We start from the raw sequence: 13,478 nt of genomic DNA on the forward strand, positions 1-13,478 counted from the left end.
CATTACAAATGTGGAAAAACGCACTACAGATTCCCCCTCTCGTATATAACGTTACTGTATAATCCACAATGCCCTCACACTCATTTTGGCCAGTAATGACTGTTATTGACTGTGATTGAGGTTATGAATAATTATGGTAACCAGGACTCTTCAGTGATACATCTATGAGTAAAATCCTAAAATAAGCAAAGGAAAAAATAATGCAATTTTGTTTCATTTTAAACTTACACGGCTGATATTCTATCAAATTAACATTCTGTTGCGTTCTATTTTCATTGCAAACTGTACTTCCTATTTTTATAATAATGTGACTGCCTGGACCAATCAAAAATAATTTGGTGCGTGCGTTTTACGCAGTATATTTTGGCAACGATCAGTCCCAAACTTTTTTTTTTTTCAGCTCTGGATACAGGAAGTAGAGCTGTGTAACTGTTGTCAATAAAGGGCAAAACATAAATCCAGCTGATCAATCCGTTGTCTGTCATACCCGACTGTTAGTTTGCCTGAATTGCAATTTCTACATTGCAAATCGAAGTAAAACATGTCAACGACTGCTCAACTATTCGAGGTAAATTGAACTGTATGTTCTAGTATTGTTGGGATAGCTGTCTGCTAGTTCTAGGTAGCTAGCTAATGTTAGCTAGGTGGAGAATGGAGAAGTCAGTGCTAGCTATACATCCATATGAAGAGAAGTCCGAGCTAGCCAGCCTATTGTTTAACCGATTAGGCTATAGTTAGCTGGCTAACGTTAGCTATAGCTAGCTAGCCAGATAACTATAATGAGTGTGAATCGCGTTTTTGAAAGGAAGCTGCCATCATCTAGCTAGCTACCACTCGCTATACAGTTGACAGTGCTGTGTTTATCCAGGGATATGTTGATGTGATATTGTCAAACATGTAGCTAACGTTACCTACATATGTTGACCAACAGAGCCTTTCCAGCAGTGAATGTTAATCCTAGCTTCTATGTTTTTTGTTATTGTATACTGGTGTACAGTTGCATTGGCTAGCTTGTCACGCCCAGTGTTGGCCCAATGTACTACCGTCTGAATGGGCTAGCCCAGTGTTAGCTATAAGCAGTGACTACGTTTACATGCGCATATTATTACGGATAGTAGCTCATATCCCGTTTAAGGTCTTATTCGGGAAATGCTGTTTACATGCACCTTTGATATCCTGCTCATGGGTATCCCTGTAAACATGAATAAACATAATATTCTTAATTTACGTTTATATGGGTTAGTCACTGAAATATGGACACTGAGTGTCGGACTCTGAGTGTAACCTCTCACATATAGCGTAATATAATATTAACTCCTGGATAATTATTAATTTCTTGCAGTGTAATTATACAACAAATGTTAATTTTGTCTCGGGAACAGCAGTGGATAAATATTATGTTTTTCTTTCAGCATCTGTTGAGAAAATGCAAATGCGTGTGTAATGTGTTATCTTTGACACTGTTATGCCATCAGACACTATTTCAACCACATCAAATATGCACCCAAACTGAAGTCTTATCAGAAACGTGTTTTGGTATTTTTCTCAGCTTTTAATTTCCTTAAAACTGGTCAAGCTGATGACATTTGGACATTTTGCACAGGACCAATCTTTCCACTGTTTTCTCCCCGGTCACTAAACAAAACAGACAATTTTACCAGCGTTAACTAGATTACAAATGCATTCATTCCATCGATGTAAGACATTATTCTGGTGATCACTACTTTATTTGGTCTTCTGGGGCAACAAGTTATGAAAGAAGAAAAGCTGCATGTATCAAACTATAGGTGACAAACAAATGGCCTACCAAATGTCTGAAATTATAATATGGCCTTCCAAATGTAAGCAGAAACTTATATTAATTATAGTAGGCAAAATTATTAAGGAATTATTATGGTGAATCGAACTGGCAGGTAGCCTACTTTTTGAAGTGATTTCAGTTTACTTAGAATTCCAGCAGTTGTACAGAACAAACATAGGTACAGGTAAGCGTTTTCAGAATATACATTTTTACAGGAATTGAATGATGGTGACTCAAATCTTGCGACCCAGTTATAAAAACTCAACCCCACCTCGATATAAGAGAACAGAGTTGAGCGTTCCTCAGCTAGGTCCAGTATTGCTCATGTCATGTAAGATACACACCATTTACACTGATTTACTGTGTTTGTGATATGATATGATTCACAGGAGCCCTTTGATGCAGATGAGTACATAGAGAGGTTGGCCTGGAGAACCCCTGGAGGAGGGTCCAAAGGAGGAGCAGAGGCATTCGACCCCAAAAGGTAGTCTTGTACTAAAGACATGGCTTTATTGAGACTCACTGTAATCATGGCTCTAGTCTCAACCATACAGCAAGCTTTATTTAAACCTCCATTGAAGATAACTCTGAGGCAGAGCATTATGGGAGGCCACCAAGTTCTGAGTCATACAGTAACTGACAGAGAGGGAATGTATGTGCGTTGGGAAGGGATGGGCGATGTGCCTAAGCTGTAGCCACTGCCTAAGGAATTAGCCAAAAGATTATATACTCATCATTTTGGGATGTTTCCTACTCTGTTAAATATGGTGCTGACTTACAACATTTGCTCCACAGTCCTCACTTTAAATGCAGCTGACGAAGCTTCCAGTTTGTAGAGATTCTGAAATCTGGGGACCCAAGAATTAAGCCCCCAATGCTATTTATAAATATTAACAGAGAGAGTGTAAGGTTAGTAGGACAAATCTAACCCCGTATTACTCAATCACTCATGCTAGTAATATAGTAAGGCATTTTTTCCCTACCCTTTGTTTGCTGTAAAACTCATGACTATAGATCAATGAAGACTGTTGAAGGCCAGCTTGTACTGTAAGTGGACTTATGGCTATAGAGTGTTTACTCTAGACCAATGTGAGGTATGCCTGCAGTGTGTTAAAGCCCTTGTCCTGCTTCCCTTCCAGGCTGCTGGAGGAGTTTGAGAACCATATAGAGGAGCTGAAGCATCTGGATGAGAAGATCCAGCGGCGGGTGGAGAAGCTGGAGCACCAGTGTCACAGAGAAGCCAAGGAGTTTGCCCACAAAGTGCAGGACTTACAGAGGAGCAACCAGGTCAGCTTCACGGCCCATCGGACCCTTAACCACCCACCACAACCCCAAATCCCCAGGAGTTTCTCCTGTAGACAGGAGTGTGTTTTATCCACATTCATCAATCATTCTTTTTGCACAACTCTTTGTCTCTATACAGGTAGCCTTCCAGCACTTCCAGGAGTTGGACGAGCACATCAGCTATGTGGCCACCAAGGTGTGTCACCTTGGTGACCAGCTGGAAGGCGTGAACACGCCCAGGCAGAGGGCTGTGGAGGCCCAGCGTCTCATGACCTACTTTAATGAGTTCCTGGATGGGGAGCTGCGCAGTGATGTCTTCAACAACCCAGAAAAAGTCAGGATACATACACTACCATCCACCCACATGTAGTCCTAAAGAGATGAACCTTTTTATCTTTTCAAAAAAGATTGAGTTTGACCATTGAAAACAAAAAAAACACTACAGCAGTGAAAGATATTAAGAACTGAAATTAGTTAATGAACAGGATTATGAAGTAACCACCCATTTTAATTTGTGGAATTGATCCCTTTAATTGAAACCCTTAGCTAATTTGGATTAATATACTCGCATTTACTTCTTGACAATAGCTAGCGGATTGACTGGTATGGATGTCAACATGCTCATGTCTGGCATAATTGCCTTAAGGTGCAAGGTAGACTGGGCCTAATTAATCTATGTTTCCTAATGATGGGTTGGTTGTTTAGCAACAACCGATGCATGTGCAACTATGGGGCAAAACAGACGGGGTTGACTTAGATTGTTGACAACATGTAAACTATATTTCATCTCCAATGTTTATTGAAAACAAATTGATTTGCACAATTAGCATTTGTTGTCTCTCAAAGACATTTCTCGGGTTGTTGTTTAGCTAGCTAACAAATTTTAGCCATATTAGCATAGACGTGACAACAGTCAAACACCCCCAAAAAAGAGACAGTATCAGTAACACAATACTTTTGGTCATGTAGTGTATGTGGACACCTGCTCATCGAACATCTCATTCCAAAATCATGGGAATTAATATGGAGTTGGTCCCACCTTTGCTGCGATAACAGCCTCCACACTTCTGGGAAGGCTTTCCACTAGATGTGGGAACATTACTGCGGGGACTTGCTTCCATTCAGCCACAAGAGCATTAGTGAGGTCGGGCACTGATGTTGGGAGATTAGGTCTGGCTCGCAGTCAGCGTTCCAATTCATCCCAAAGGTGTTCGATGGGGTTGTGGTTAGGGCTCAACAGGCCAGTCAATTTCTTCCACACCGATCTCCACAAACCATTTCTGTATGGACCTCGCTTTGTGCACGGGGGAATTGTCATGCTGAAACAGGAAAGGGCCTTCCCCAAACTGTTGCCACAAAGTTGGAAGCACAGAATCGTCTAGAATGTCATTGTATGCTTTAGCGTTACGATTTCCCTTCATTGGAACTAAGGGGCCTAGACCGAACCATGAAAAATAGCCCCAGACCATTATTCCTCCTCCACCAAACCTTACAGTTGGCACTATGCATTGGGGCAGGTTGCGTTCTCATGGCATCCGCCAAATCCAGATTAGTCCGTCGGACTGCCAGATGGTGAAGCGGGATTCATCACTCCAGAGAACACGTTTCCACTGCTCCAGAGTCCAATGGCGACAAGCTTTACATCACTCCAGCCAACACTTGGCATTGCGCACAGTGATCTTAGGCTTGTGTGCGGCTGCTCGGCCATGGAAACCCATTTCATTAAGCTCCCTACGTAGAGTTCTTGTGCTGACTTTGCTTCCAGATGCAGTTTAGAACTCGGGAGTGAGTGTTGCAACTGAGGACAGACGATTTTTACATGCCACGCGCTTCAGCACTCGGCGGTCCTGTTCTGTGAGCTTGTTTGCCCTACCGCCTCGTGGCTGAGCCATCATTGCTCCTAGACGTTTACACTTCACGATAACAGAACAGTTACAGTTGACCGGGGCAGCTCTAGCAGGGTAGAAATTTGACTACCTGAGTTGTTGGAAAGGTGGCATCCTATGACTGTGCCATGTTGAAAGTCACTGAGCTCTTCAGTACGGGCCATTCTGCCGATGTTTGTCTAAGGAAAATGCATGACTGTGTGCTTGATTTTATACACCTGTCAGCAACGGGTGTGGCTGAAATAGCCGAATCCACAAATTTGAAGGTGTCCACATACTTTTGTGTACAATGAGTTGAAATGAGCCACCTATGTTTCTCAACGTGGCAGTTTCTTGTCCTTGTTGTTAGCTATCTGGCCATCCAGAATCACAGCAACACACCACAGCCTTCTGCCCCATTGAAGCGCTCGCATTGTTTTTGTGACGTTGTCCGCTAACCCGTCTATAGGGTTCAAAACAATCTGAGCAACCTCACTATCAACCCTCAAAAATTTGATAGTGTATTATCAGAATATTACAGCTGTTTTGAAGAGTTTGGGATTCTCTCAATGAATTCCTTTTAGTGGGAAAACAGTAATCAATCTCAGAGACGGGAGCTGGACATAGGATGAGAATGCTTCCAGAGAGGCATGATGTGGAAATTGCAGACAGATCCCTTTTTCTGAGCATACCTCCAGACGAGGAGGAAAGAGGAAAGCTGCGAGTGAATAGCTGAAGGGGGAAGGTTCTGCTAATCCTTCTGAAAGGGAGGGCTGGGCCGCCAGCGTGGAGACAAGTGCTGCTAAACCCTGACTGCAGAGAGACGGCTACATTACTTACATGGGATTTAGCTAATCTTAGCTGGGGGACAGATACTTAGAAAACCTTCGCCGAGCAGAAAGGCTGGATCCTCCTCACGGGAGCGGAGTAATAATGTTAGCTGAGGCAGGCATCTGCAGGAACCAGGAACTTGCGGACGGCGGGCCTGTCCTAGGTCTGGGGTTTTCAGCCAGCGCGTGTATGTCGGGTGGGGGGAGTGGGCGGTTCTCGACAGGGCCCCTCTTTAGAGAGATATCCCTGGCCGGACAGATTATTGAAGGCGATTTAGGCTCCTGTGGGATTACAGCGCATTCAAAGGAGGCATGCCAATACAGAGTTGGATATGCTGCTAACTCAGAGCTGATGTGGATGCTGTTAGCCAGGTGAGCGGCGGCTGCTTGTTATCAACTCCGTGGTGTACAGAGAGGAGGTGGAGGAGGGCTGGTTTAACATGATCCCCTAAGTGGAGATGCTGCCACTGCTGGTCTGCTCTCTGGATGTTTGGATGTCCATTTCTTATGTTCTTCTGTCTCCCTCCCCCTATTTCTCCCTCTCCCAGATTAAGGAAGCTGCTGATATCATTCAGAAGTTGCATCTCATAGCCCAGGAGCTGCCATTCGACAGGTGAGTAGTCCTGGAGGCAGCTTTACACGAGCTCTGTGGTATAATGTAAACAGTATAGGTGCTGCTACTCTGCCTCTAGCCCATCTCATAGAAAAATCTGAAGTATTTTTGTCAATGTTAGGTTGCATTAACTGTTATTTCTGAGGGACAGAATATATTTAACTCACTTCAAATTAGAGGGACTACACATTATACAATTTTGGGTTTGAGTCTTTTTAAATGTCCGATATCTCTCTGATGAATGCCTCTATCCTTGTCCTCTTAACAGGTTTGCAGATGTTAAGGCCAAGATTGCAAGTGAGTGTTTGCATTCAACATGCTCTTTTGTTGCTGATTGATGAACAAGTGATAACACAGCCATGCTAAGAAAGGCAACTAAATCTGTTGAGTGTGTGTCTAGGTAAATACCATGACCTGGAGCGCCAGCTGATCCAGGAGTTCACGGCGGCCCAGCGTAGAGGCGAGATTGGGCGCATGCGGGAAGTCGCTGCGGTCCTCTTACACTTCAAGGTGACCCACAAACACTGGACACACACTGGAGATATGTCTCCATATTAAAGGAAGATGTGTGCTATTGTTTGAGTTGTTGTAACTTACAAATATGCTCTTGTGTCTCATTCAGCATCTATGCAACCATGCATACATTTTGTTGTCATTTTTTGGTGATGTTAGATTGTGGAAGCCATGCAGGTGTGATTGTGACATATCTATGTTTCCTGCAGGGCTATGCACACTGTGTGGATGTATATATCAAGCAGTGCCAGGAGGTGAGTGTGCAGTGTTCAGTTGAACATGAACCCTTTATAACAGCTCAGTATAGAGTACCTGAGTGCTTCTGTAGTCTCACCACAGGTTAGTCCTGAGGTCTGGCTTTAACAAAGCCCCTCTAGTAATTTAATAGGATCTCTATGTCATAAACCCTCAAAGTTCCAGAATGGGATGAAAATGGTAGCCGTTGTTAAAATACAAACCATTCTAATTGGAATGAATGGCAGTAGAGGCATTAGTAAAGAAGTGATGCATTTCCTGCTTTTACTTAGGCAGAAAAATGCAACCAAGGTGGGATATATCAGAATTAGTGTTATAGAATTATTGTTACCCTACAATATTGTAATATAATTATATATGTTATGTATAAATAGCCCAAAAAATTATATGTAAACAGACCATAAATGTCTCAATGTTTGTTTCCCTGGAAAGCTGTGAGTGTTATAATACAAAATCAGTACTTGTTGCATTTCTGACTTGTCTAAGTCCTATCATCAACTGATTTCAGCCAGTTAATGGCTGTGGATTGACTGCATTTGTATGGAATATTGGCAGTTAAATTGAAAATATATGGAATCATTCCACTTAAACTAGCTGGTTAGTCAGCTAATAAACATACTGTGCAGATAATCTTCAAATTCATTGTTTTCCACCATCTTATCACAGCACACTGGCTGACTAACTCCCTGACCAAAATGGCTGACCTTTTATACTGGCATAAGACTTTATCCATTCTAGTATTCTAATTCCTTTTTCTATGGGGTTAACCCTCTCTCTCGCTCTCTCTCTTTCTCACTCGGTCTGACTGTCTGTGTTCAGGGGGCGTACATGCGTAGTGATGTGTTTGAAGACACTGCACTCCTCTGCCAGCGGGTCAACAAGCAGGTGGGAGAGGTCTTCCAGAGCCCAGAGACCGTCATGGCCAAACTCATCCAGAACATCTTTGAGAACAAACTACAGGTACAGTGGACAGTCTCTCCTATTGACCAAATCTTCAGCTGCCACAAGGTTTAAAAATGTCTTAGTTTTCTGATGGACTGACTAAGCAGTTTTGTGTTCCAGGCCCACGTAAAAGAAAAACTGGATGAAACCCGCCACTCTGATGTAGAACAATACCTCAAAAACCTCTATGACCTTTATACCAGGTAATACTGCTGTTCACCCTTTGACCTCTCACTCTAAGCACCTCATACCATCTATTCTGACTTTTTTGAAACCGCGGCAACCCTGTGTCTCCAGGACAACGGCCTTGGCTTCCAAGCTGACCGAGTTCAACCTGGGCTCAGACAAACACACCTTCCTGTCCAAGCTCATTAAAAACATCTTCTCCACCTATCTGGAGAGCTACATTGAAATGGAGAAAGATTACCTCCGCACGCGCAGCGCCATGATCCTGCAGCGCTACTACGACTCCAAGAACCACCAGAAACGCCCACAGGGTGGCGGCAGGTAGGAAGTGACTGACCACCTCTACCCCAGTACCCCCTGACCCTCTCTTCAGTCTCTTCTTCCTTTACCCAAAACCTCTTGTTCATCCTTGGGGTTAGATCTCAGTTGGATTAAATAGTTAAATGGATTTAAATAGTACGTTTCTCATCTCTCCACTCCATCATAGCAAGGTCCTGTCTTTGAGTTCAGACTCTTCCCTTTTCCTTAAGTGTATTAATTCACCCCCCCCCCCCCCCCCCCCCCCCCCCAGTATCCAGGAGCTGAAGGAGCGGTTCAGGCAGCGCACCAACCTGCCCCTGGGGCCCAGCATTGACACCCACGGAGAGACCTTCCTCTCCCAGGAGGTGGTGGTCAACCTGCTGCAGGAGACACGCCACGCTTTCGAGAGGTGCAACAGGGTAAGGCTGCTATGCTGCCACCTACAGGAGAGACAATAACACTGCATGCAGTAAATCCCTGTAGATTTCTGAGAGTAAATCAGGTCCTGTCTCTGTGTGTTGTGAACCAGCTCTCAGATCCCTCGGACCTGCCCAAGAACGCCTTCTCCATCTTCCTGCTGCTGGTGGAGCACCTGTGTGTGGACCACATCGACTACGCACTGGAGATCGGCCTCTCCGGTACATCTAACTCTCACTAACACAGTAAAGGCTGCGAAACCTTGAGCAGATACCTTTCATTTGTGTTGTATATTCATCTTCCTATCCTTCTGTTGTTCTCTTTTGCCTTTTTTTAAAGGAAAGTGGTGTGTTTCTCTCTTTCTACAGCCATCCCCTCGCCTGATGCCAAGAATGCCAACCTGTACTTCCTGGATGTGGTCCAGCAAGCCAACACCATCTTCCACCTGTTTGATAAGCAGTTCAACGACCACCTAATGCCTCTTATCAGGTTAGCGTGGGGCCTGAACTGTCAATCACACCTGTGTTATGTTTTTATTGCCTTTGACCTTTCATGGACCTTCTGTCTCCTCTAGCTCGTCTCCCAAACTGACAGAGTGCCTGCACAAGAAGAAGGAGGTGATTGAACAGATGGAGGTGAAACTGGACACAGGCATAGACAGGTCAGTAAACCACAAAGTGTTGTAAATGTTATCAACAGCATCATAGGAAGTGAGTGAATGTATCCTATTAGTGTGTTAGGGGTGGTTGTCATGGTGTTGTCCTCCCTCTGCAGGACACTGAACTGCATGGTGGGACAGATGAAGCACATCCTGGCTACGGAACAGAAGAAGACAGACTTCAGGCCTGAAGATGAGAACAACGTCATGATCCAGTGCACCGCAGTAAGGCGTGAACTGCACCCAACCTCCACCTCTGGTCTCATTTATGAAAAGCAAAGCGAGAATCAAAACCATGTTAAACACGCTGCTCCTGGCAGTTCAGAATATGTTGTCGAATTTCAGTGTATTTTTTTAAAAACTGTATTAACTTAAGTCATCTGTTTTACGCAAGTACCAGAGAATTCTTCGTAGTTGTAGAAGTTGCTAATTCTTTTTTTGCACATTGATTCACTTGACCTTTGACACCAAAACTACGCAGTCCGACTCCTACTTCCTCCCTGTGCTCCCCAGGCCTGCTCCAAGGTTTGTGTGTATGTGAGTCGGCAGGTAGAGCGTGTGCGGAAGTCCATGGATGGTAAGAACGTGGACACAGTGCTGACGGAGCTGGGCGTGCGTTTCCACCGCCTCATCCACGAGCACCTGCAGCAGTACAGCTACAGCTCCATGGGAGGCATGCTGGCCATCTGCGACGTGGCCGACTACCGCAAAAGTGCCAAGGACTTCCGGGTGAGAGGTCACACCAGAGTTAGCATCATTACGCATGTAGCAACAGTTGACATCATGTAGAGCTAGTAATGATACTGAATAAATGCCTCTTGGCCTAGTTAAACGTTGGGTTTATTCCTCCTAGCAGAATGCTAATGGTTTGTCTGTCCCCCAGGATCCTCTGGTTCCTAATGATTTACTGTCTGTCCCCCAGGATCCTCTGGTTCCTAATGGTTTACTGTCTGTCCCCCAGGTTCCTCTTGTGCTGCAGCTCTTTGACACTCTCCACGCCCTATGTAACCTCCTGGTGGTTGCCCCAGACAACCTCAAGCAGGTCTGCTCCGGGGAGCAGCTCACCAACCTGGACCGGAACCTTCTGCACGCCTTCGTACAGCTGAGAGTGGACTACCGCCAGGCCAGACTGGGACGACACTTCAGCTAATGGCCCTGGCCAATGCGTCGCTGTCCAGCCATCGGTCCGTCCAATCACCACGGCCTATGATTTCACAAAACTCCCCATGGAAACGGAATTCAGCCAACCTAGATTCTCTGAGTTAGTCTTTCATTCTCATCTGCAGTAGCACCTTTTTCTTTGTCCATCCTAGAGGCCAAGAAAGACCACCGCCATTCACAGTTGGTCTACAGGTAGCCTAGCGGTTAGAGCAGGGTTTCTTAAACTATGGGCCGGGACCCAAAGTGGGCCCTGAGTTTGTGGGAGGTGGGTCGCGAGTTATGAGAATACATATATAATCAAACACTATTTCTTATTAATTTGGTTTGTTGGAGGACGATTTGGGTCACAGGAGGACGGTCAATTTCTCATTTGGATCTCGAGCTGATAAAGTTTAAGAAACCCTGGGTTAGAGCATTGGGCCAGTATCCGAGAGGTCGCTGGTTCGAATACTCGCGCTGACAAGGTGAATAATCTGTTTATGTGCCCTTGAGCATGGCACTTAACCCTAGTTTGCTCCAGGGGTGCGATACTACCATGACTGATCATGTAAAACAGGGCTGTCAAACTCATTCCATGAGGGCCTAGTGTCTGCTGGTTTTTGGTTTTTCCTTTCAATTAAGACCTAGACAACCAGTTGTGGGGAGTTCCTTACTAATCAGTGTACTTGATTGATGAATTAAGGTCAAGGGAGGATGAACACCCGTAGACACTCAGCCCTCCGTAGAATGAGTTTGACACGTGCTGTAAAACAACACACTTTCACTGCACCTTTCACCTAAATTTACCTGCATTTTGCCCTTGATTTCTGCAACACAAAGAATTTGAAACGTATATGACTCTTGTTTTGAAATACTAATCCACCAAACATGATTGTGTCATATTACCGGTAATATCAACCTTGATTTCCAAGCTTTCAACTTTAACATAAAGAGACATTTTGTTTTGATTGTGCCAAATGTATATTCTGTGGCTGCACTTGTACACAGGAACAGACTTTAAAGCTACTGCAAAGAGAAAGTTGAGCTCTTCATAGCTCAGGCCTGTCATGGCACTGACTGACTGCATACTGGAAACAGCCACCCCTCATACAGAACTCCCAGAGGAATCTACTCTCACCAACATCCTCTCTCTCTCTCTCTCTCTCTCTCCTCCCGAACCAAGCCTGCTAAAGAGCTCCGCTGTGCCTGGCAGAGAGAGTCACATGACCACCTCTCGCCGACCCCTGACCTCTGACCTCAAGGGAGAGGTGAGGGGTCAACACACTGGCTGTGATCCCAGCTGTAATCATGTCTGAGAACCACTCTGGGGTCCTGGGTGGTCCGTCTGTGGCTAAGATGACGGGTGCGAGAGGTCAGTGAATGTGTCATTGTAATTGCATAGATCAACACCTGCTTATCCAACGAGGCTTACCATCCGTGCTCTCCATTGTGGACTTCTCTTCACCGCTTAAGGAGATAATGAGGGAAAGTTAAGTGGACTTCACGGGGCCTACAGGAGGCCAGGGAGGGTCAAGATCACTGTGCCTCTGTGTTCTCTATGGTGGTAATTGTTTGTCTGTCTATCAGTGTCGGTGAGACCAAACCTGAAGTTATGTATTATGCTAAGCTATTCCCAGTGTACTGCTGTTTACCTTAATGAGTCATAAAAAAATCTTGTGTTTAATTAGTCTCATTTTCATTAACAATAACAGTGAAGAAAGAGTTTGAAATGTAAGAACTCCGTGAGAGAGTAGGCTTGGTGCTGGAAGTGATAGGAATAGACTTCTATAACTCATTATGTATTCTTAACATGCCAGACTCAGAGTAATTTCTCCCTAAAAGAGTAAAGTTCTCTAGATTCCAGGAACAGAATCTGTTCGAGGGATTAGACATCTAGCGGTTCATGAAATGTGTGCAGTCGTCATGGACTGGAGAGACGGGGCGAGATGGAGATGGCTGAGCACTCAGCCACAGCTCCGGCTGGCTAGTGTTGTGTAGAAGGTACACAGAGTGCTGAGCAAAGTCAAACAACATCATTAATTAGGCTAATATTATTATCAATGCCACGGAAATTAAATTCTCCCAGCCCTAATCACAACTGGATAGCTTGTAAAAAATATTTTGTTAGGCCCTGGTGCAAACACTGGGCTTTCTACCAAACAATTGAAAACTATTTGTTTTAGCAGCGATTAATACATGCTGCCTGGGTAGGGGTGGGGGGAATGGGCCCCGGCCAGAGACTATAACTGGAGAGGAGGCTAAGGCACAGCCTGCCCCCAGGGACGCCCTGCATGGGTAAATGGGAGGGATGTTTTTTTTTCGGGGGGGTGTTTGAGCAGTTGGAGGGGATTAGTAACACTGTCAATACTGGAGAGCTGGATAAGACTGTTCCCTCTTACTCGTCAGCCGCCACAGTCTGAGCAGCTCCTGCATCGACACACGTTTACACACACAAACACACGCAGGGGCGTCTGTCTGGAGACGGAGACAAAAAACTGAAAACTGTTCTTGTTCTACATTCAATCAAACCCCTGGTTGAGGAAGATATACAGTGCATTCGGAAAGTATTCAGACCCCTTGACTTTTTCCTCATTTTGTTACCTAACAGCCTTATTCTAAAATTAATTACGTAGTTTCCCCCCCCCCCTCATCAATCTACACACAATACCCCATA

General features: G+C 44.8%; 1 protein-coding gene across 2 annotated transcripts; it reads left to right on the plus strand.

Moving 5' to 3' along the window:
- The first annotated feature begins 406 nt into the window (after positions 1–406).
- Positions 407–12,488, plus strand: LOC120060316 (exocyst complex component 5-like). 2 transcript variants are annotated; one of them, XM_039009517.1, is made up of 18 exons: positions 407–568; positions 2,191–2,285; positions 2,941–3,088; positions 3,225–3,419; positions 6,329–6,393; positions 6,662–6,690; positions 6,794–6,903; positions 7,116–7,160; positions 7,981–8,121; positions 8,224–8,306; positions 8,401–8,610; positions 8,861–9,008; positions 9,119–9,227; positions 9,375–9,495; positions 9,581–9,667; positions 9,781–9,889; positions 10,178–10,393; positions 10,626–12,488. In XM_039009517.1, the coding sequence occupies exons 1-18, from the start codon at positions 542–544 to the stop codon at positions 10,812–10,814; spliced, it is 2,127 nt and encodes a 708-aa protein (XP_038865445.1). In that variant the 5' UTR covers positions 407–541; the 3' UTR covers positions 10,815–12,488. The 2 variants fall into 2 exon arrangements, with proteins under 2 accessions (XP_038865445.1, XP_038865446.1); XM_039009518.1 differs by having other exon boundaries at positions 10,214–10,393.
- Positions 12,489–13,478: the final 990 nt, after the last annotated feature.

This window comes from Salvelinus namaycush, chromosome 15, assembly GCF_016432855.1.
Source record: "Salvelinus namaycush isolate Seneca chromosome 15, SaNama_1.0, whole genome shotgun sequence".
NCBI lineage: Eukaryota > Metazoa > Chordata > Actinopteri > Salmoniformes > Salmonidae > Salvelinus > Salvelinus namaycush.

Bases quoted from the DNA above. Each gene is read 5' to 3' on its own strand.
- LOC120060316 (XM_039009517.1), top strand. From the start codon at position 542: ATGTCAACGACTGCTCAACTATTCGAG. The intron at 3,089-3,224 runs GTCAGCTTCACG...GTCTCTATACAG, and splicing joins ACTTACAGAGGAGCAACCAG to GTAGCCTTCCAGCACTTCCA. The intron at 6,394-6,661 runs GTGAGTAGTCCT...TCCTCTTAACAG, and splicing joins CAGGAGCTGCCATTCGACAG to GTTTGCAGATGTTAAGGCCA.